Source organism: Primulina tabacum, chromosome 1 (genome assembly GCF_025594145.1).
Source record: "Primulina tabacum isolate GXHZ01 chromosome 1, ASM2559414v2, whole genome shotgun sequence".
In the NCBI taxonomy this organism is placed as follows: Eukaryota; Viridiplantae; Streptophyta; class Magnoliopsida; order Lamiales; family Gesneriaceae; genus Primulina; species Primulina tabacum.
Window position 1 is genome coordinate 5,404,148 of NC_134550.1, and position 24,080 is coordinate 5,428,227.

The 24,080-nt window shown below is 35.5% G+C and overlaps 2 protein-coding genes across 4 annotated transcripts; both read right to left on the reverse strand.

Annotated features, from left to right (window-relative positions):
• Positions 1-1,365: 1,365 nt before the first annotated feature.
• Positions 1,366-19,114, reverse strand: LOC142537087 (brefeldin A-inhibited guanine nucleotide-exchange protein 5). Its single transcript, XM_075642653.1, is given in 34 exon segments — positions 1,366-1,707; positions 1,816-1,911; positions 4,270-4,395; positions 4,397-4,532; positions 4,640-4,776; positions 5,191-5,310; positions 6,285-6,454; positions 6,578-6,840; positions 6,985-7,151; positions 7,950-8,306; positions 9,375-9,523; positions 9,622-9,745; positions 9,831-10,070; positions 10,480-10,897; positions 11,486-12,112; positions 12,943-13,127; positions 13,199-13,309; positions 13,442-13,642; positions 13,745-13,843; positions 13,921-14,017; positions 14,212-14,294; positions 14,381-14,434; positions 14,524-14,646; positions 15,159-15,227; positions 15,304-15,373; positions 15,584-15,642; positions 15,751-15,948; positions 16,055-16,139; positions 16,219-16,276; positions 16,734-16,792; positions 16,865-16,986; positions 17,284-17,518; positions 18,172-18,247; positions 18,698-19,114. Coding segments are annotated over 34 exon segments (5,289 nt in total). The 5' UTR covers positions 18,810-19,114; the 3' UTR covers positions 1,366-1,644.
• Positions 19,115-19,875: 761 nt separating this feature from the next.
• Positions 19,876-23,723, reverse strand: LOC142537097 (putative serine/threonine-protein kinase PBL25). 3 transcript variants are annotated; one of them, XM_075642675.1, is made up of 6 exons: positions 23,381-23,723; positions 23,161-23,298; positions 22,050-22,249; positions 21,761-21,950; positions 21,235-21,623; positions 19,876-21,136 (listed from the first exon to the last, which is right to left on the reverse strand). In XM_075642675.1, exons 2-6 carry the CDS (start codon positions 23,270-23,272, stop codon positions 20,225-20,227), a joined length of 1,803 nt encoding a protein of 600 aa, XP_075498790.1. In that variant the 5' UTR covers positions 23,273-23,298; positions 23,381-23,723; the 3' UTR covers positions 19,876-20,224. The 3 variants fall into 3 exon arrangements, with proteins under 3 accessions (XP_075498790.1, XP_075498797.1, XP_075498780.1); XM_075642682.1 differs by having other exon boundaries at positions 23,161-23,314; XM_075642665.1 differs by having other exon boundaries at positions 23,161-23,723.
• Positions 23,724-24,080: the final 357 nt, after the last annotated feature.

Here is a 24,080-nt window from a genome sequence, read left to right on the forward strand (position 1 = left end):
TCAAAATGCAATGCATGTAAAATTATACATATAAAAAACAATAAATTATATAATTCACGGAAAAAAAAATTTATTACTTTCTTGAGATAATGCGGCAATCTCAAGAAAGTTTATTCACGAAAAACCAATGGGGAAATATTGTTTAGTCTTGAGCACATGAAATGGAAAAAACAGCCCCACCAAAGAAAGCAAAAGACGGTGTCTCAAAATCATTAAGAAAAGTTACTTAAAACATATGTTATACACCTCAACCAAGGAGTTGATAATTAGTTTATTAATCAATATTAATTAATTAATTAAATTGAATATTTGGGAAAATAAGATAAGAAAATTAAAATAATTATAGTAAAAACATACATCATAAACAACGTTTATATATAGTGATGTCATATTATGAAATTAATTAATTATTTTGTTGAGTTAATCACACATTAGATATAAATTGGAGTTTATTACAAAAAAAAAAAAAACAAATCAATAAAGCTAAACAAAATTTTCTTAAGAAAAGCCAAAGGAAAATTCCACCACAAACGATGCATAAATTTTTTAAAAAAAATTCGATGGTGTATTATATAATTAGTGGGGAAATATTGTTTAGTCTTAAGCTAAATTATTAAACAAAATTTAATGCATTAATAAAGCACATGAAATGGAAAAAACAGCCACAAAAGAAAATAAATACGCAGGTTAGAGAAAAGCAAATTGGAAAATTTTAATTAATTGAAACTCATATATTTATAATAGTTATAGTTATAATCATAATTATAATATCAAGATTCAGTGAAGCGCATGGAATAGAAAAAACAGTTTACAAAAGATAACAAATAAAGAAAACAAATATGCAGGATAGACAAGGCAAATTGGGAAAATTTTAATTGAAAGTCATATATTTTAATAGCTATAGTTTATATTTATAATCATAATTAAATATAATTATAATTATAATATCAAAATTCAATGAAGCACCTGAAATGGAAAAAACAGCCTTAAAAAGATAACAAATATGCAAGATAGAGATGGACAAATTAGAAAATTCACAATTGAAACTCATATTTAAAATTATAATTATAATTATAAAAATTATAATTTTAAATATAATATCAAAATTCAATGAAGCACATGAATGGAAAAAACAACGTAAGGGAAAATTGAAAAATTCACAATTGAAACACATTTAATAATAATAATCATAGATATTATATATAATTAATGGGAAATATTGTTTAGTCTTGGGCAAAATCAATAAACAAAATTCAATGCATTAATTAAGCACATGAAATGACAAAAAAAAAAAAAGCCCAAAACAAATATGCAAGAAAGAGACTGGTAAACTGGAAAATTCACAATTGATTCAGAAAGTAGTAATAATGAAAATAATAATAATAATGATAATAATAATAGAAATAAAGGCAACATCCAGTCATAATATAAGAGAGCGTCCCCAGAGGGATTGCAGTATATCAGTTCAATCTGTGTTTCTTTAAGAAATAACATATGACACCAAAACTCAAACTCAACAAATTATATTTGCTAATTAGAATAGAAAATGAAGTGAGAAAAAAATCAATCCTTTCCTAAAAGCATCAGCAAGGATCAATTATATTTTGAATCAACAAAATTTCCATCCCTATACTCTTTAAAGTCCTACGGCAACAATGACTTCAATTGCACGCTAAATAGATCGGCGAGAGCCCCACGTACTTCCATCTGATGAACGAGAACTTGTCATTAGTTTTATATGATCATGTACAAAAACATCTAATGATTGACAAAGATCTCGAAATTTCAATAGTCGACGAGACTCGCGAATTTTACCTGGTCGCAGCAAACGAGTTTTGTAATCAAAGGATAAAAAACTCGGAGATGATTTTTGAAAATCTTGGGCTCCATATTGGACATGCCTTTAAGCACCTGGAAAATCATGAAATAAACATCAACTTGCAAGCCATACCAAGATACGCTGGATAAAAGATTAATATTTTTCTATGAATGTAATTGTAGCTTATAGTTTGGCATGGATAATAGGAGAGCCAGCGTAATAGGAGAGCCAGCTTATGGGGTTTGCCATTAATTGAGACACGTTGCTCTCAGTTCCGTTGGATTTCGTGTAACCCAACAAATGTGCTCAAATTAGCAATGAAATCAAAGAATCAGGGAAAAGGGAGTTGATCATAACTACAAAATCACTTCAAATAGGTTCCAAGTAGCATCTTTATGGATGACAAATGGCAAATACATTGTATACCACGTCCCTTGAACCATTTTATCTTAGAAAAACAAAAATTAATTCAGGTCCATAAGATAAGGGGTATCAGTTCTTCCGAAAGTACTGCTGAAATACACATAAATGCATAGCTTGTGAAGGAAAAAAAAATTCTCGGACATGTCATAATCATAAATACAGGGATCCTTCTTCTGTCCTTCGGATATTCAGGTGGAGATTTCTCTATTTGAAAGAGTTTCAGCTCATACCCATACAGCACTACTGGTCATGAGTCGTACGTTGGTCCAGCATAAGCAATAGCCCACGCATAGGGCTTATGGTCGTTACAAAAAAAAGTTAGTCCAGCATGAGCCGTTCAAACTTCAAAATATCCTAAATTTATTGTCCATCAAATATACATCGAAAATTTCTTGTGTACCACAATTCAAAAGCTCTACAAAGAACTTGTTCAATATATTTGATTTGAAACAATAAAGCCAAACAAAACACTGCCTTAGGTTTCCAAGGGTTTGAATGTAATACCTAAATTCTTATTTGAATGAAGTACTAATTAAGACATGATTAAAAAATTATTAATGAAGAATTATTAATAAATTGATTGATTGAGGACCAACATTTTCAGATTCGTCGAACTTGCTTTCTCTTAGCTTTTCTCTCGAGTTCTAGCCATATACCATAAGTTTTCTAGCCAGTTTTTAGGGCAGTTTAGTGTCGGGAAGCTACGGAGCTAGTGTCGACTTGAGGAGTGGTCGGTGAACCGAGACAAGCAAATCAAGACGTCATCAACGGGCTGACGGCGGATACAAATATAATCCTAAAACCTTAAAATAGTTATTTAAGAATCATTAGGAAGAACTTTGAAGCGCGTTTAGTGATTTTGGATCTGACATGATAGTGATTTCAGTATGTTGATATTGTCTAGGTTCAGACGAGTAGACTTTCTGTCATAGTGTTTTATTGAGGTATGTGATGTACTGACTGATATATCAAAGAGTAGTATACACACTTATATGCTGCATATTTATATGTTGCATGGTACATGTTTTACCATTTTGACATATTATGGATGAAATATCATGCGTTGGGCATGATATCTTTCGAGATATACCTCGTTTGTTGGGGCCGCTCAACCCTTTTCTGTATTATGGACGGTTAGATATCGAGAACTACAGTGTCCGACGGGACCCGCATGCTATGATGACCCTGGACATTGTAGGTCCACGTATTAATGATGTGTGTGGGAGCCAAAACATTTCTATGGCTTATCAGAGACTACACACTCAGGCGTCTCTAGACTGAGCATGAGATTCTTGACTTGATCCTTGATATCCAAGCATACTGCATTTCACATTCATCATATCAGTTTGTATACTAGTACATTCTCGTATTGGAAGATTTTTGCTCACGTCCTTGTTTTCATCTTGGACACCCCATCCACGATGAAGGTCTTAGATTGGATGGTTCGGACAGCCAGGACTGTGGCTAAATCAGTTGGGTTTTTGGTGGTGATCCAGTGTAGATTTTATTTAGTTTCTCGTATTCTCGTGCATGATTATGATTTTGATATGGTTGTATTAACGTTTAAGACTGAGATTATTATTTTGTTTTCGTTTGGATTGTAAGATGATTAAGTTGCTTGGTTTCCGTTTCCGTTGTTTAATTGTTGTTATTAAGTTTTGATCATGCATGTTTATTAGTCTATTCGGTAGTGGTTCGGGTAAAGTCGCCACATTGAAACTGAAATTGTTGAAGAAGGACAGTAAATTGTTAAAATAAGGACAAGTCTGCTCGAGGATCAAAATTCCAAAATATCTGGTACAGCATAAAAATGCCAGATCATATAAAGATTTCAAGATTTATCTAACTCCCAATTATTATTGAACTTAATATTCAACCTATAACCCCCATCTTGGTATATTCATGCGACAAATGTACTAAACTATTTATGGCCCCAAACAGATGGCATTATGTCAGTAACCCCACGCCAAAGCTTAGTACAGGTAATCCATTAATGCAATTAAGTATTGCAAGATTACAATTCATACCTTCACTACTACAGGAGATCGCAATTCTAGGACATAATGAACATCCATGTTTGTGGTCTCTTCCATGCTAGATTGAAAATCAGATGCCTCTCTCAGCACCTGTTCACAGAAGGAAACGAGCTTCCCTTTCAGCAACTTCTCCAAGTTTCTCTTCCTGGACCTGTTCCTCCTTCTCAATCTTAACGGCTGCTGTTGTCTTCTGTAGAATATCCAGATAGATGCACGTTCCTGCCAACTCCTGGCGTAGAAGATTTAAAGGTGGTCTATCCAGGAAAAACTTGTAAGTCAAAAATGATTGTCCCATGGAAGTACCCAACTCAAAGTTAGACACAAATATGAAATTACAAGGTAAAAGAAAATATAAGCCAACCTTTCTGCTGCGATTTGGTGCATTTGCAATCTCAGGTTTGTGTATGAATTGTACGAGGCAGCAAAATCCAGAATAGAGAACAAAACTTCCATCAAGGTGATCTTCTGCTGTGTATTCAATTTGGTCCAATATCTCTTCTGTAACATCAAATCAGGTCAATGGAAAACATGCTGCACATAATATCCTCAGAGTATCATTGTAATTCACTAATCATCCCTTCACAACACTAAGCAGAAGCTCACGCCATAAGTAAACGTCATTTTAATCAGAATTAAAGTTCACCGATGTCAAACAATGAAACTAGTTAGTAATGTTCTATGAATCTCCAAATAACCCAGACACATTCACAGATCAATTGCCGAATGGTCGTGGCAAAAAGTAGATGTTCAATTATTTTGTAGCTCTATTTGAAGAACATGGCCAAGGGAATCCAGAAAAAAGTGAATGGCAGATTTCATCATTCTTACAGAGTTAGGATCGACCAGTCAGATGGAAAGTAAGTAAAAGAACTTATTCTAAAATGAGAAGCTCGAGAAACTGATTCATCATACCTGAATACTATCAATGGCACCTAAAAGTAACAACTGGGTGATGCATTTACTCCTGATGGTTCCCCACATTAGACTTTCCTCATCCTCTCTGGAATCAGACTCCATGATAGCGCCAGGAAACTTGGAAAATGATAAATAAGTCGTCAAAACCAGTTTCAACATATTTAAAGCCCGAACACCAATTAAGGGATCTTTAGAGCAATAAGTTTAGAAGGCTGTGATTGAAGATTATTGCAAATGTAGAATATGCCATCATAGTGCCGCTGATATAAACATCATAGGCAATCAATTCATAAAAGCAATAGATTTGGTTATTTACAGAAATTATGTTTTCTTCCCACGATGAAGTTTGAGGATAAATAGGTTCATAACAGGCCATGTTTCATCTCCAACGCCTTCAAAAATTGCTTATATGTCTTTTTTTAAATTAAAAAAGGAACATCTAAAAGTCAAATTGTTGTACAAAAGAAATCAATTTTCACAGCTATCAGCACTCGCCTGATAATACTACAGTCAAGACACAAATTTCCGTTTAAATAAATAGCAATTTTATCAAGCTTTTCACTATGTTCAAAGTCTATATGCAGAAATCCGATAAGTCAACCTATGCCACCAAGGACATTGACCAGGAAATGAGTTACAAGATCACGTGCAGCCCTCTCTTCAACAAGATCCGACAAGTAGTTGAATCTTATCCACTTCTCTCAAACGTTCCAGCCCAACACACATACGTGTTTCAATTTAAAACTATTTTTAGTTTCTAAACATAGCAATTTTAAGGTCCTGAGCAATTTAAGCATAAATAACTCCATAAATCTGGTTTTTTCTCTTATTAACCTAAAATATAGTATGCATGATCTAACAGTCAGATGAGTTTCATTTATTAAAGGTTTCTCCTCAAGGAACTGAGTTGTGCCATAAGGTAAAAACAATGAGCAAATACTAAGTAAAATAAAAAGCTTTGCAATTGCATTTGAGAAAATTACGGGGACATCCAACCAATATTATGAGTTAAAAAAAAGTTTCATTAGGGACAAATAAAGTAGCCAGAACGATTATATTAACATCCATAAAACAATAAATGCAGCACGAACCTTGGTTGGAGAAGACGGTACCATTACATCAGAAGTTCGATGTTTTGGTTTTGAGGTAAAACTTCTCACAAACACATTATCCATCATGTTTCCCATGATCTTTTGTCCAAATGTTTGATTGCGTTGAAGGCCACTGCCATCTGAAGCTCTTCCCAATGGAGATGGCAAGCCTACATAAAAGCATGTTACTCGACACAGTTTTGGAATAACCACTTTTAATATTTGAAGTGTTAATGCCTTTACCACAATTTATTTAACAAAGAAAATTTACATGAGACAACCTATGTACTAACCTTCGGCTCCTCCCAAGTCTTCTCGGTGCAGCTTTTGTTGATTGTTATCCAACCCATTACCGTCAACACTGGCAATCAAGGATGCTCTCCCTATTGTAGTTCCATTTTCATGAAAGGGTTGCTGACGGTTATAGGATAACTCACTGCCACCAGCTGTGGGGGAGTGGTTGTCCAAGTCTCTAGTGAATACTTTATGCTGCTTCGTGTTCTCAAAACCCAAATCGTTGAGAAGCTCAAGAGGTTGCGTCGTGTAGGAAGCGTCCCTGGGCAGAAACAGTCAGAAAAGTTGCATAAAATTTAGCGTACAACCAAAAGAAGGAAAAACAAGAAAATAGCAATTTATAAACCATTGAAAGAGGAAACAGATGAAAATACAAAAATGCGAGTGCAGGGCAGAGAGGATACACCTTATGCTTTTCAATAAAGTATCCCAGTCATGATCACTGAATTGGTGCCCTCCAACTTCAATGAGATGCACTAAGGCGCCCAAAGATATTGAAACTACTGCTTGATCTGTTTTCTTGGCACAATCTAACAGTAAACTGAGCAGTGGGGGTAGCATAAAACACACATCCTATATGATGGAGACATCAATTGTCAGCAGACAATTTAAATGCAAATAGAGTTCTAATGTAACATTAAATAGGTCTTTAGGGATCAGAAATATGGGCTACAAGCCAAGGAGAACTGCATTTTCTTCTATGATTTATCATTCCCAAACTTAAAGCAAACAAGAACACATGATCAGCAAAAAGATAGTAATGCCACAACTCCTCGCTCCCATTGTTAAAAAGCATAATCATCCAAATGCATAGGACAAATAATTTGTGAAGTCAATTTGAACAGGTAGGACCGTGAGAAAGGATATACAGGCCGCGATAAGACACTGATGGACAATCGAGTATAGAAGAAACAATAATTTAAGCAGCTTCTCCCAATTACATATAAGAATATGCTTGGAACGCAGAATGCTATGACAACAACAATTGTGGGAAAAATTGTAAGAAGGAAAAAATCCACTAAAATTAAGCATGACAGAAATGGCTATATAAAATATGAGAAACAGTTTTCAGCAGCATAAATTTATTTGTCAACTTCATAGCAATGTCACAACGATAAGCGGAGCCTTTAACAGTAATAAGTTCTGATCGAACATAAAATAGATCATGAATTTCATGCCGTGATGTTCTTCTTGCCTACAACTGCAATTACTAACGTTTCTAGCAGAAACAGGTACGGGAAAAGCCAACAAATCTAATTAAACACCAAATGGACCGATAACAGGGTACTATAGAAAAAACACGCTCTGCAGCACCATGTATGAGAATAACATGACTAATAACAGTCAGCAATATTTCAACTGCATGGCTACCTTGTAAAATGTGTTGAATAGGTTGCATAACAACTGGAGCGAATGAACACTGCTTTCCCGTAGCCACTCATCTGCAGCAGATTCGAAACTCTCTTTTCCAGCATGTCTCACATTATCGAAGATGGGAAACAGGACTCGTTGGAAAATATTCTCCCAAAATGAAGGCGAGAATTTGCTACCCCTTTCATTCAGCAAATCAAACAAAACCTCGAGGGCACAGTTTCTAACCTCTGGTCTAGAGTCAGACGTGAGGTCAGAAAGACCAGCCAGCATAGGGAACCAATAATGCTCAGTCACATCAATTGTGTCCTCTGCATCGGTATCGATAGGTTTGAGGGCACCGCCTGGTATAAGACCCTGGATATGACGAGAGAATCAATCGCTGCTCGTATACTCCCTTTTGTGGATACAAAATCAACTTACAAAATTTCTGAAATCATTTCAAGGCTGATTTGTAGAAAGAATGAAACAAAACATTTTTTTCACATGAAAAATGAAGCTGCAACAGAAGTCTACAGATGAATTTTCTTGTTCAGCGCTATTTTCTTTCTTTTCTATCCCCCCCTCTTTTCAGGATAGGGTTTATGATCATTGATCACGCTCTGGGAAAAAAGAGTGGAGAGATTATGATATATAAATATTTAACTTTTAAACATTGAAAACCTCTGAAGCCTGCTAAAATTGACTGCTAACCATGATCATCCACCTATTTTTCAAGATTTTCCCAGAATTCCAAGAAAAAAAGTTCAGCAGAAATATGAAACACGCATGCCCAATACTTTATTACTCTAAAAGCAAGAGAGGAAAATAGAGAACAATAAAGCAAATATATATGTGTGCGTGTCTGTGTGTACTAGATGAGAAGTTAAAAGGAATAATTTTGGTCAAATGACATGGTAAAAAGGATCTCCACAACATAACAGTCATTTTCAACATAAAATGGAGAAAGAAAATGTACACGACTAACCAAAGAAAAGAGGGAGATCAGTAATATAAGTAACAAAAACACGTTACAAAAATGCTCCCTTCCTCATTCATCCAACAGTATGTATGACTCTACAAATGTAGAAATAGACCAGTTACATTTGCCCCCCACGTTATGCAGAAAAATATGCAGCTTTTATGAAATGATGTGGAATAAGGATAGTAGAATATGCTAAGTAGCATAATGTATAGTGTGAATGATGGAATATAAATTCAAGTAAGTAGCCACTAATCAAGTACAAATTAGATTACTATTACTGCGCTAAAAATCCACCAAAGTTTTCATTAATTACTACATCTTTTTGACAAGTTAATTAAGAAGAGGGACATTACACGTGACAGACAATGGCTACTGATACACGTGACAGACAATGGCTACTGATACACATGACAGAATCATAGTCTAGGTAAATTAACTAAGCTACATATTTAAAAACAAACCTCTGCAAGACGATCCTCGCATATACGAAGGAGAGCAATGGCTTTCAAACTTATGCGGTGAGAAGTCTTATTATTCGCAAATCCAATAAGGCAGTTGACACAATCCATAAAGCAATCTCCAACAACCTGATCGAAGTGCTCCAAGATAACTGCATCAATCTTCGGTGTAAGAAATATTTCTAAAAAATTTCCAAACCAGTGTAAATTTTATTTCATGAGGATACAAGCAGAAAATTTTGATTCCAACCTTGTTCCACATTCTCAAATGCACTTTCAACAATGGGTTCCATGTCATCATCAGCAGCAGAGGTGAAAATCATGAACACACTTCGCCAGCCGGACTTTATGCTTCCAACTTTAGACTTTATCATCTGTTGTCCAAACAAGAATACGTTTACCTCAAAGCAACATTAACACAAGAGACTTTGAATAATTAATACAATCAGGTATACATACTTGAACAATGCAATCAACTATTAGCCTTCGTATAGTTTCGCTTCTGCTGCTTCTCATAAGCACGACAAATGGCTTTAAAATATCATTCTGAAAAGTGAAGTTCGCAAGTTCAGAACGCTCCAAATATTTCATACCAAGTTGACGTAGAGAATCTATGGCATACATAGCAACTTTTTCATCAGGATGGCTACCGGCAAAGATAAAATGATGCGATAAGACGGACCATATTCTAGCCCAAACCTGGAAATTGATTTAAAAAAAACAAATTATAAGTCTTGCAAACACATATAACATCTTTATCACTTTGACGATCCACATAACCGACTTTCAGGAGTTACAAGGCACGTGGATTGTGCAGACAGCATATGACAAATGATTAATCTAAACATGCAACAGATATAATATTTGGATTAACTCCATTTTCACTTACATTAACCGATTTTTTCTCAAGATTACTCTATTAAGTTCTCTTGGTGGTCATTAAGTATAATGTCCTAGAACAAGTATCATGATTCAGGGGATAAAAGTGACCAACTGAAAGCATTAAGCTAGCTGGATGGCACATGCAGCATTATTTTGACTGAGAAACCAAGTTAGTATCAGAATAAAATTGCTATGAACATAAACTCTTATCAGGTGAAGAAATTACCATTCGAATACGGGCCATATTGTAATAACTTATTTCAACAACCTTTTGCAGGCTAAAAACACGAGCAGGAATTTGTTTTAATTCCTCAGCTGACACACTACACAAAGCAGTAAAAAATTCAACTACTGATTCACTGGGCAGCTTGATGCTATTCACAAACACTTGTTCAGTTGGTTTGCCTGCCAGCTCCCTCAGAGATTGAAGAATTGCATCTCTAGAGATTTGATTTGCTCCTTGCATGACAGTTGCAGCCATAGCAGGTGATGAAACAGCATATTCAAGGCGGGAAACACATTCCAGAACAGCATGCCAAGAGTCTTGAAGAGCATTGATCTCAATATCACATAAACCCAGCAACACACGCAGTGCTTCAACATTTTTAGTACGCATATCTCTTGGTGCATGCAAGAAATTATACCTGCAAATCATTTCAAAAGAATAATGATGACCAAGCTTATCCTCTACAAACAACATATAAAGCTAGCATGTCTCTGCTGTTATAACATACTCTATCCAATTAAATAATAACTGTTTTTATCTGCATAAATTTTCATGTTACTTATCATACTTGATCTCAGAGCCAAAACCCTGTTTTTCCTTGCAACTGTTTCAAAATTTATCACCTGGGTAAGATCATCTCTTCAACGACAGAAAAATTTAATGACCAGGTGTCAGAAATCTCTCTTCAGTTTCTTTGTTTCTATCAATGTCAACTGATAATTATGACCATCTCTTCGTCACAATAATTATTTTTCTCATCAAGAACTTGTATTATGTAATATATGGAGCAACTGGTATATGGAATAATCAATATACTATGTCATACTGCTAGACTGTTAAATATAATAAATGAAATAGGAAACCAAGTTCTAAAAGAAATGATTTACACACTTAATATATGCACGAGGGGATTCTAAATTAAGCTGAAATGATAAGAGCACAGGTGAGACAAAAGCAATGACCAGACAAACATAGCAAGATAAGTTTATATTAATGCGAGAATTACCTTATTAGAGATGTTAACAATGCGTATCTCATGGTATCCATCCCGAGGGCATGTGTTAAGTGTATACCATCTCTGAATCCTTCCATACAGAGACCAATCCTTGGTTTGTTGTCTAGTTCACCCATGGTAACAGCAAATGTAGCAAGTAATGGCCATCCTAAAGCTTCAAGCATGGGACGTACAAGTTCAATACTATGCGAAGTGTAAAAGACCCCCCTCTTTCCCCCTTGGTCCCTAATAAGAACCTGTGTTTGCTTGATAATCGCCTCATTCTCAACCTTGGTGTCAGTTGACGAGCTCCTTTTGGGGAGAGCCAAATTGAGAATATTGACAAGACGACCTCTCTCCTCAACTTCAGGCTTTTGCTTACTGTTTTTCAAAATTCCAGCAGGGTCATCTTTCATTTTTATCTCTTCTTTAACAATGGAATCATAAATATCCTCTAAGAGTTCCTGAGGAGCAGACTCATCTGCATCATTCATGGCATTCATACGTATGAAATCACTTTTGGACATTTTGGGCCAAACCATTGGATTATGAGCATCAGTATTCAACATTATAACTGCATAAGCAAGGACATAAGCTGTATCTGCATTCTTAAACAGACCGGGATTGTCTGCACAGTAGCTGCCAAAATATCGCAAATGTTAAAGGCTGAATGAAATAGACTTACTAAGAATTGCACTGTCCCAGTGATGGAAAATGAAAAACATCAGTTAAATTTGCACAATCAAAACTACCTTATATCAGTCAATAGTTACTCAACAAAGAAACCTATAACTCAATTCTCCCTTTGGAGAACGGGGGTGACCAGTTGAGAGCATGGAATACTTCACATAGGAATATGCACCTTTCAATGCAATGGTTTTTCACTAAAAGGTTTCAGCTTCGTAATCACCAAGTTATGGCCATAATTGTCAAAAGCGCAAGGCGCATTAAAATGCTCACACGTCCTGGTGCTTATTACGGAAGTAAAGCGCACTAAATAAAATATTATAACAAAATAAAAATAAAATCAATTTATTTTAAAAATGTGAAACATGAGATATCAAATATTAAATCATTATCATTTTCATCTTCAAAGTATCAAATATTAAAATGTGAGGGCAAAAGGCAGAGGCAATGTGTGGCAGAGGTGACATGGAGGATAGGACTTACAGACTGTGTTGTAAACTAAGGGAAGTTTAAGAGCACATATCTGATAGACAAGATACAACACGGGATTTTTTCTTAAACTAAAAGAGAAAGGCATATTTTCTGTTATTGTGAGTTAAAATGTTTAGCAATTTTGTGCCCAAAAGTGCAACAAAAGTTTCAAGGCTATCATACATATTTGTTGCTCAAAGTAAATCCAGTTTATTTTGAGATGGTCAAATATTTTATACATCAAACACTCTATTTCTCTCCAGCAGAGACTGGTTCACAGGCCTGCAGGTATAGATAAGCAAAATACCTACCGTTCTGCAAACTTTTCCATTATGCGATCTATCTTCTGAGCTTCTCCAGGAAGTCGAAACCCTTTAAGGAATTCACGAATTGCAAAAGAAAACTTCATTCCAGAAAAATGCATGGAATCCACATAAGCATGCATAACAGCAAGGGGGAACTCCTCGTGCTGGCCTAAGTAATCACCAAGCATTACCTAGCAAACTCGATCAGTTATAACCCTAGCAACTTGAAGCTATAAATCCAAGAGCAAAACATTTAATCTACCTTGTCTAAATTGGGAGTATTTCGGAGAAACTGAGCGACTGAAGCTGGACTGTTCTCCACCAACCCGCTGGATAACAAATGCTGTATGCCCTTCCCAGGCAGCCTATTGAACTGTGAATATTCAAAATGATGGTGGAGTCACCAAAAATAGCTGAAAATATATTTGTAAAACTGAATAACTAAAAAGTACGATTTCCATGAATGATGATCATTAGATAGAAAGAAGACTGCAGATCTACACACCTCAAAGATTACAGCTTCAATGGTAGATTTATGAGCTTTCAATTTCTCAAAGTTGCTCACTGAATCTTCCCTACTTTTATATTCATCTGAATCTCTAGGAAAAACCGTTTCCTCGAATGATTCTTTACCCTTATTTTGCTTCTCCAACTCTTTATGAGACTTCTCCCAATCCACTAATGATTTAAGCATGTTTACAAGACCCTAAAAATGTCAAGAGACAAGTACAATCAGCTAAATGGGCCAGTGTGGGACATTAAAAACCTACCAACAATAAAATTAATACAGGCAAAGCATAAGATATACCTGAAGTGATGAAGTTTTAATAGATCCTGTCTGGGATGCAGTAGCGGACTTTGGATCAGAATTTTGAGTACCTTGAGCAATTTTGGAAAATGTGGTAACCTAAAGGATAAGACGTCATTTACACAGAATTTTAAGATAAAATGCAAAAGAAGTGCAACTATTAACAATAAACATACTACTCGTTCAAACAAGTTTGGGGCTTTGAGATCACAATCATAGTTCACATAAAGGTCAACAAGCATCTGAGGATCCTTGCAGACTTTCTCCAGCATCCTGGCAATTTTGATAGAAAGACGAAAATATAAGAAACTGAAACTTGAATATTAGTCAATAAGACCACCTCACGTTTGCTTGCACTCCCATTCTCCAGGGTGGTAAACAGGTAGCAGAGTACAAATTCAAGTAACCTACCAACAAACAACATTCAAATGGTGGAAAATAATATTCTTCGATAGAAAACAGCTTACCGAAGAACGACTAATCTTTGGTTAAAATCTGATCCATCCAAACATCGTAGAACGATCACAGGAAAGAAGACTCCAATTTCAGTCTGGAAAAGGATTCGTATACTCAGTCTAAAGAGGCAAGCAAACTCAAGCACTTCTTTTCTTATAAAGAAGATGAGTGAATTCATACCTTGAGACTTTCCCTAAACCGCAACAAAATAACAGCAAAAATTCCAGTTGCATACTGCCAAGGTGAAGAAATGAAGTTTTGGATGTCACGGAGGCCGATTTTCATACTTTGTTTAAGATCAAATAAAAGGAGAGTCGAACAACCTGAAAAATGGCAGGAGAGTGGGACACGGATGCTCGCAGTAATGCATATGAAAGGTGAGCTTTCATTGAGTCAATAAATTGAAAATTCTTTGCAAATGAGTGGCTGGCACCTTCCAACAAACCCTGCATTACACATGAAAAATTAAGTTTAATGGAAACATGATGTTTGTTTCCTAGAACAATGTATGCTTTATTTTTACAAACAGAATTCTCAAAAAGAGCAACACTTTTTTTTCACTTATGCACTTCATCAATGCAATTCACATGTACACTAACACTTCCACACAAAGTAATATAACTGAAAGACTTAAATCACTTTCAAATTCCCATAAATCTGCCAACTCCACATTGTTTTCCACTCATTTTAAGACATATATTCGCATTTTACAGCTCTGAATGTTGTTACTGTTGAAATAAAACAACAGCATTAATTTTTTTCGCTTAAAGAACATTAGAATGCATAAGAGAACGTACTTTATAAATAATATCAGACTCATAGAGGTACAAGCCGATGGCATATGACAGAACGCAAGCATAATCATGCAAGTAAAATGAAAAGGACGAGTTTTTCCCTTCATTGCCAGGATGCTACTGCATAAATGCTTCTCATATGCAAAAAAATCTCCTAATCTAACCTGTAGAAGCTCCAGAGACAGAATGCGTGATTTGGTAGTAACTTCATCGCTATCCCCCTTCATCCCCATCTGCAAACACCTGATATTCAAACTGGTTGCAGAAAAAAAATTCGAAATACAACGTGGAGAAGTTAGACATACAAACCTTACAGAGGGTACGGAAAAGAAGTAACGCATCACGTTGTCCGATGGTCATGCTCTCTAAGACCATTCCTCTGGTTAGCAATTTAAAGTTGAAAACAGACATAAAACAATCAGTTATGATCCGAGTAAGATGCTCAAGTATGTTTTCAGAAATTGTTGATAAATACAGTACTCTCTATGCTTCCCAATATTAGTGCACAAAATGAAGGAATTGCACCACAGAGCTTGTCCATAAACACTAGTCCAAACTACGCAATACCAAACTCGGTATTCTAGCATACCTTGTGGACTTTCCTCCAGCTTCCATATCTACAGCCTTCTCAAGAACAGCCTCTAGACCCTAGAAGAAAGAGTTGACTCAAATCATTAGATAGAATCTCAGACATGGCAAACATATAAATCATTCGGTAAAACACAATAACAGAAGCAAAGAAAACAAAATTTTCACCTTTATATCAGTGCCACCCACAAGGTTCTGAATTTCTTCATCAGAGGCAAGAGATGTATTATTAATCTGTTCGGCAGATATCACATCGCCCAAAGTTGTGTCTGTGGCATCACGGTCACTTGATGAGACTTCTTCAATCATTGTGTTTGGCCTATCACTGGAAGAAGCTTCTTTAGATTCACGAGGATTTGATGATACCTGAATCACCAGTAGTATTTACTGCCAAAAGTTATATACTCTATTCCCATCTAACCCGTAGCACAACTTAAAAGAGATTCTGAGACACGATAATTCTTACACATACCTCATCAGTTTCCATCCGTCTAAAAATGATACCAAGCATTTGTGTTAGCATGGCTTTTGATGTGGCTTGGTTTATTGGGCTCTTGCTAAACAAAGAAACCAGATCTCCATAAGCATTAAATCATCTATAAACCAAATTGAATATGAAAACTAAATAAGAAATACCTGTTAAGAGCAATATTATAGCAAACCCGAATGATTCCCAACAACGGTTCACCGTGAACTGAATCAGGAAAGGTGAAAATATCACAATTGATAAATACCAAGCCCTAATCAATCAAAAGTGAACTAATATTTAATGAATTAACTAACAGAATTAGTTTTATAATGTAATTTGGAAGCAAGATGAGAAATCTATGAAATGTGGTGAGGACTCCATCCCTAAAGAAGCTGCTTCTAGACCGCTCAGGCTGATGCAATTCCCAAAAATTTACATTATAACATGTACATGAATGATGAATCACTCAAGCAAAAAGCCCTACAAATGGTGATCTGTGCGATTCTAATTCAACCCTGCTTTTATCAACTGGCTTAACTAGTGCAATGGGGGAACAATATTCAGGTTTTAGGATAAAGGTGCCAAAAATGTGATGAATAAAGCTTGCAGATAACAGCGACAGAGGGAAATATGTGATAATAAGAAAATTGGGAAAAATATAAGCCAAAAGAAAATGTCATACCTCGCATCTTTGTGGATGCCACAGCAGTAAGCAGCACCTTCAATACTTGAAGAGCGGTGCTGCGTTTTATCCCCAAAGGTTACACGTAGGAAATACTAAACATACAAAAACATAAATCCGCTAAATCATACCTATCTGGCGATGAATTATCCACACAACCGCAAACCATATTCAAGATATCTGTAAATAATTGTGAATTTTTACCACCATCAAGACCAGGGTCACCCTCTAGGTGATTGTATTCAATGAGTTTCTGAAAAGGAAAAGACAAGAATGGGGATATCAGTTATATGACTATCTCAGCCTCACATCTGGAATCATCTATCACAAATTTCTAGCAGCTTCATATGTGTGACACTTTAATAAGGCATGCTGTTAATGCAACTGCTTATATTCGTTTTCAGCTTTTGGAGAGTACACATAAATATAAAAAGAAATCAGGTGGACCACATCAACTATTTTAATATTATGAAGTGTAAGAAACTTAAAAAACCTCTCCTCGGAAGGAACTTTTTAAAGCTCAAAACCAACAAACGACATGACCACCTACATGAAGGCAATCCAATGCAAGCTCCACGATTTTCATGTTCTTTGTTTCAAAAGCAAGCCTGAGTGGATTCAGAACGAGTTCAGCCTCAGTTCCTTGTAGAGTACTCCCTGCATTTGCCAAGACTGTTGCTATCGATCCACTATTGTTTGTAGACTTAACCTCCTCAGCAGCAGATGTAGATTGATCAGATTCCGTCCCAATGTTTTCAGCTCCATCATCAGATGCAGATAAACCACTAAAAGAATATGTAGCAAAGCAATGAAACCATATGTGAGAGAACTTAAACAAACATTTATACCGTAAAAGGAACACTCATCCTCGGGAAAATTCAACATCAAAGAACATGAATAGAAAAAATATGGTGGAATCAAACCTGCCTCAATGCCCAATTTTTTTTTTGGGCAAATACATGCCATACTTTTTGTCACGAAAGGAAATAATCTGCACTATTCTCGTTTCATTAACATAACAATTAGTTTCTTAAAAAATATATATGCATGCAAGTTTGGAATTTGTAATACCTTGAAAGCACATGTTAAACCCCCCAAGTTACATAGTCTTGTCATTGATAAAATATAAAAAGCCAAAGGATGTAATTAAGGTTAATCCCAACACCATTTAGAGTTCTGCTGCTAAGTTTCAGTTTATTGGGGGGTGGAGGGGAGACAAATGATCAACAAAGTGATCCTTGTCACATAATCTAAATTAACCTCCTTCATTCAAGTCATGTGCTTGCACAAAACAATAATAAAGTTCTAGTGTCCTAGTTCTGATTCTCACGCCCTTTGACGTCACATAAAGGTACACGTAAACAAACATAAGAACAAAATTAAGTGGACTGTAGTTGCCAAAATCAAATTTTCAAAACTCTCACTGTGGCTAAAACACCTTTGATTTGGAGCTGTTGATAAAGCTTCCTTGGTCTCGCTGCCGTTCGGCGGCTGATTGAAATTTTTGCCACTGTCTGAAAGATAAAGCACATTAAACAATATACTCATCTACTCTTCAGAACCAGTTCTCATAAAAGGAAGCACAAACATGAAAAATGCTGCAACAAAATTATCTCAGCAGGTAATTTGAAACATCAAATGTCAGCTAAAAGCTCTTCACACAGGCACACAAAATCTGCAAACTAGAAACCTAAAGTACTTTCTATTACCATAATTTATAACTATACATTTACTTCAGTATCATGGCAAATTTAAATTTTTGAATCAAATACTGTCAACCTCGTAGGAACACACAAAATCTTCTCTGGCTTCATAAAATTACCAAGCAATACTAAAATCAGTAAATCTAGCTTCAGAGCCATCTTCCTCCCACTAAACTAGAAATCCCACAAACATATACAAGAAATGCTACACAAGATTACATGAATCTGAAAGCGTGATTTAGCGTTTGCATTGAAACTCACCTTGATAAGTCTGAATAGACGACTGGAGAGCGGCGTACTTCTTGTTAGCGCACTCCTTCATCATCGACTCAAATGCTCGCGTCACAAACCCTCCAGCAGCACCACCCGCCATTTCTCCGGGCTTCTTTTGACCTCAATTCAATCTTCTACAAATCTCCCCCAAAAAGCAAATCCGCAACCAGATCAGATTGGATCGAAACAAAATGAAATCCACAATTGCTACTGCTACGAGGCAACTGATGAGAGATCTTGGGCTTTTCCAATCCCTAGGTGGAGATAAATTATCGGGCAATTTAGATTTTACCTGAATTTCCAACCTCTTTCTCACCTCAGAAGGTCAGAGATCTGGTATGGGAGATTGAACTTGGATCCGCGACCGGGCTTTCTGAATTAAATTCTGACAGGACATGCAGAAAAAAGGGCACACGATTTATGTTTTTGAACACGCTTTTGGTCTAAATTATGCCACTGCAGTTCTATTATCATCGAACAGAAACATAAACATCATTTTATCTTTTTTTTTCTTTTAAAGAGATAATAACAATTAAGCGGATTGGTCCATGAGATCCAATCAAATTAGATTTTATTATTTCTATATCGACTCATTTTTCAGTCATTGATAAACATCAAGTCTGATTTGAATCACGGACAACTCACTGTCATAGAATAAAGGGTTAAGAGAAATGTTCGTTGTAAATTTCAGGTATTAAGATACATTTCAAGCGGATTATGATTAATCTAAACCAGCTCATATTAAATGTCATGTGATAGTTTATTAAACATATAAAATTAGACAAATGATAATCATTTATTGATATAAAAAATGTTATATAAATTAAATTTCGAGATCAAGACCTCTCAATATTCAAATAATTACTATAACTAACCAAAAAATTTTAAAAACAGTAGATAATCCTAAAAGAAACACATAATTATAAGCATATAATTAATCATGTTCAATTCTACACAGGTTTTCTATATTTTGGAGAGTTTGTTCTCTCAGAATAAGTGAAACCATATATCGTCAAAGGTTGCATCTCTTCAAGCATTCTACAATCGAGTTTGTTTCCCGATAAACACGAGTAAGATAGATAGAAAAATTTAGGATGTGAACCGGATTAGAATACTCTTCCACTGATTTAGTAATTAGTGGAAAATATACAAAACAAAACAAAAAATTACTTCAATCCAATCTTATTTCAATTATTATTACTTATTACAAACACTTTTGAAATGTCCGAAAATATATAAATACAAAAGAGATGAGAGGGAATAAAGCTAGAAAATAAGATGTTTCTTGCAAGTCGGTATGCTTCAATTATCCTACACATCTCCTCAACGGGACAAATGGATAAAAGAAATCTTGGTTTTGTCAAAAAACAAAATCAAAAAAAGTTTTAAAAAAATCAAGAAGTTTAAATGAAGTTTAATAATCACAGATTCTCTCTTTGACATAGCGTGTTTTTGTTGATATGATAGTGATATTTAGTTGCAATTCCAACAAATTTTCTTAGTGATCGTTTTGGATCATCTCTCATGTTCTTTTTCTGAATCTGCCATGCTGTTATGTCTCGAATACTCGAACTCGGAACCATCGTTTGATCTCATGCTATGATGCTCCATCAGATCATCATGCTTCTTTGGGATGAACATGTCTCCATCTTCGGAACTGACGCTGCTGTTGCTGCTGCGGCTTGAAGAAGAACTGATTGATTTCACGCAGCTTTCTTGTCTCATAGTCGACGTCAAGCTTTTACCACTTCTCGAGTTTATACTTATGTTATGATCATGGGACATTTCATCCGAAGATTCTTCATCGCTGCTAGAACCAGAATCAGAATGATCATGAGCTTCTTGAACGTTGCTGCTCTGCCTCAGATTGGGAGGAATACTATCTTCTGGTAAACTGCTATCATACCTCATGCTGAATCCGAGACTGTCATCTCGCGAGTAAATGCTGTTGTTCCTGCTCTTTCTTCTGCTTCTACTAGATCTCGAACTCCATTTGCCTGAATCTTTGAAGTTACGTTTCGACTTGTTCTTTGAGTCCTCATCATCCGAGCTTGTTGAGCTTTCGTGTTCTTTATGTCTGTTCTTTTGGTCTTCATCATCATCGCTATCTGAACTATCGTCTCGTTTATGGCAAGACACGTTTGTGTGGCTAAAAGAATGGTTAACTCCATGTTGGCTCGGATTTTCAACCCTTGATGACAGTATAGACATAAGACGAGCAGGGACTGGAGTTTCAGGAGGAGCCGTGGCGAGGAAGCTAAGTGCTGCCACGACATCCGTGATCAAGGGACGGACTGATGGTTCCTCGTGCAGGCACATTGATGCGACTCCCACTGCTTGGTTTAGGCTTGTAATTGGAAAATCCTTTTTAAGCAACGGATCCGCCATTTCAGGGAAAAGTTTTGGGTCTCGAAAAATGGGTTGTGCCTATTCGAATGTATGCACAAATCTTGCCAAGTTAGATAAGTAATATTTCTCAAAATCTAAGCTATGTTTTCAAAATGTATAGAAGTGATCATACTCACCCAACTAACTATATTTTGCTCGTCTACTGGCCGCGTTGTGTCTAAGGCTTTACGCCCGGTGATGAGCTCAAGCAAAATGACCCCAAAACTATACACGTCTGACTTCGATGTCAGATCACCATGCCTTTCATATTCGGGTGCACAATAGCCATATGTTGCCATGACTCTAGGCACATGCATCTTATTGCCACTCTGCACGAGCTTTGCAAGCCCGTATTCTGACAGCCTGGGATTGTTCATCTCATCAAGCAAGATATTTGAAGCTTTCAAGTCTCGGTATATGATAGGAGGATTGGCCTTTTCGTGCAAGTATTCGAGCCCTTGAGCGATCCCCAAAGCTATTTTCATCCTTGTAGACCAGTTCAATGGCTTTTTATTAGGTGGAAGATCTGCAAAATTCGAACAAAATAAATTCCAAGTTAGCACCATAGATGACATACTTATAAGGCGTATGATGCGTAAATAAAAGACCCGCAAGTCAGATAAAGTTGTGGTGACAAATGAGTTAAAAACGAATGCAAGGTACCAAATAGGAAGTTTTTCAGAGATCCTGCTGGCATGTATTCATACACTAAAAGCCGTTGTTCTCCATCTGCACAATATCCGATCAGACTGACCAGATTCGGATGTTGAAGCAGACTCAACATCAAAACTTCAACTTGGAACTCCTTGCTCCCTTGTGTTCCACTCCTGTCTAGTTGTCTTACAGCCACAATCTGCCGGAAAAAACACTAAAAAGTTAACAATCTTCATGAAAATTAGCTAAACTGGCAAGAAATACAAATTTTGTTGATACGTGCAAATGCATAGTGTACCTGTCCACTTGATTGAAGTGTGGCTCTAAATACTCTTCCAAATCCACCCTCGCCTAATAAACATTCTTGTCGAAAGTTCTTTGTTGCTATAGCAAGTTCGCGAAAAGTGAAGGTTTTTGCAGTGTTCTCTCCATTTTCTACAAGTGGAGAATCTGGTTTATTACCGGTTTCGACGGATGGAGCTTGCATACTGCTATGCACTGTAAAGAGAAAACAACAAGGTATCATAAGAAGCCATAAATTCTTGATTGTGTTTTTTGTCATTTTTTTTCTTAATTTAGGATTATGTATGTGTGTGCGCGCTCAAAACTCTAAGCGAGATTTAAATTTTATGGACTCAAACCTCTTCCAAAAATAGATTAAAATGAGATTTTCGGGCTATGCAGAAAGATAAAAAAAACTATAGAGAAACCCTTGAAATTAATAAAAATGGACAATCCTAAGCCAAATCATGTTTTCTCAATACAAGGATTCAAAGAGCGAAAAAGGAGATAGCTACAGAAACTCAATGGCAATGGAGTTAGACTGCGTTGTAGAAGAATCGAAAATTCAGAAAGGATTGCATATTTGTTTAATGTGAAAAATTGGGACGTTTTTGGATCCAAAAAATAATAATAATGGAAGTTTTGAACTTTTTGTTCTATAATAATATTGAATGGTTTGGAATTTCTCATATATATGACATTTCCAAACTTGATAAAAATATTGTCCATACATTTGATACTAACTGAACTTTCATCAATGATATATACAGATTCAAATTCGACCCAAATCGAGCCATTTATCTCCTTTAAATTATATTTTGTATATTTTCGAATGAGTCCCCAAACGATATCATACTCCAATGTTTCAAAATTTGGCAATCAACTTCATATCATAAAAATTTGGATAAGACGAGAGAAAAAATGTATAGAAAAAAACTAAAAAATGATCGGATATATAATATATTATCGTTAAGTGATTTATTAGATAATCTAAAAAATATTGAATACTACTCGAAATTCAGAAAGCATAAAAATTATTGAAAAGACAAAAAAATCTAATTCCACCCTAAAAAATTCATGCATGATCATAAAATATAATGATTTTAAAGGAAGGCAATTAAACTCACCATGAGGAGGAGATAAATGAGTAGATACATTTTTTGCCTGAGAAACAGGCAAATTATCCTCTGCCTGGATTTCTTCCTTACTTCCAAAACATGGGAGGCAACTGCAACTCATTTCTTCACCCTTGGTATATGATAATTCTTCCCCAAAGCCAAACTAAAAGGATATAAATTATAAATATAAACACAAAAAATAAAAATAAAAATTATGTATGGCCCCAACCTCCACGCCAAATTAAAAGTGCAAATTAGTCTACAATTTCCTTGTTTCTCCGGGCCTCAAAATATTGCATAAACAAAGCGAATGAATCAACGGAATGATGCGAAAAATCTTGCAAAAAATGTCGTTATTTATTTTGCGAATTCAAATCCCAGAAAGCTATTTAAGAAAAGGGTTCATCGGTGAAGGAATAATGCATGCATGGTGTGGATTGGAGCTTCGGGTCCTCCAAAAAATGAAGGACCCTTGAATGGAAACAAAAATGGTAAAACGAATAGTGAATAATTTGATCAAGAAAATAAAAAAATCGATGTTTTTTGGAGAAGAAGAGAAAAAAAGGGAGTGTTGTTTATGGACAATTTGACATGCATTTGGATGGAAGAATGATTTTTTTGCCTTGGAAATTTGGTAAATCGTTCCGAGGAAAAAGGGGAACAAAATGATATAATGGACATAAGTTTTTTTTTTTTTTTTTAAATAGGTGGTTTCTAGTCATTGTTCTTCACAAGAGATTTACTCATTAGGTCAAAATTGGATACATTATTTACGATGCAAACAACAAAATATATTTGAGGAAAAATTAATACAATTTTGGTCATATATAATTGTTTTTTTAGATTCCGTTCATCTATTTTATCGAATATTTTTTTCACTGGTATTTTAAAATTCTGACAATTTCACTCTTTTTTTCGAATGTGTTTGG

Bases quoted from the DNA above. Each gene is read 5' to 3' on its own strand.
- LOC142537097 (XM_075642675.1), bottom strand. From the start codon at position 23,272: ATGAGTTGCAGTTGCCTCCCATGTTTTGGAAGTAAGGAAGAAATCCAG. The intron at 21,951-22,049 runs GTACACTATGCA...TTTTTCCGGCAG, and splicing joins CACTTCAATCAAGTGGACAG to ATTGTGGCTGTAAGACAACT. The intron at 21,624-21,760 runs GTACCTTGCATT...CGAATTTTGCAG, and splicing joins TCTGAAAAACTTCCTATTTG to ATCTTCCACCTAATAAAAAG.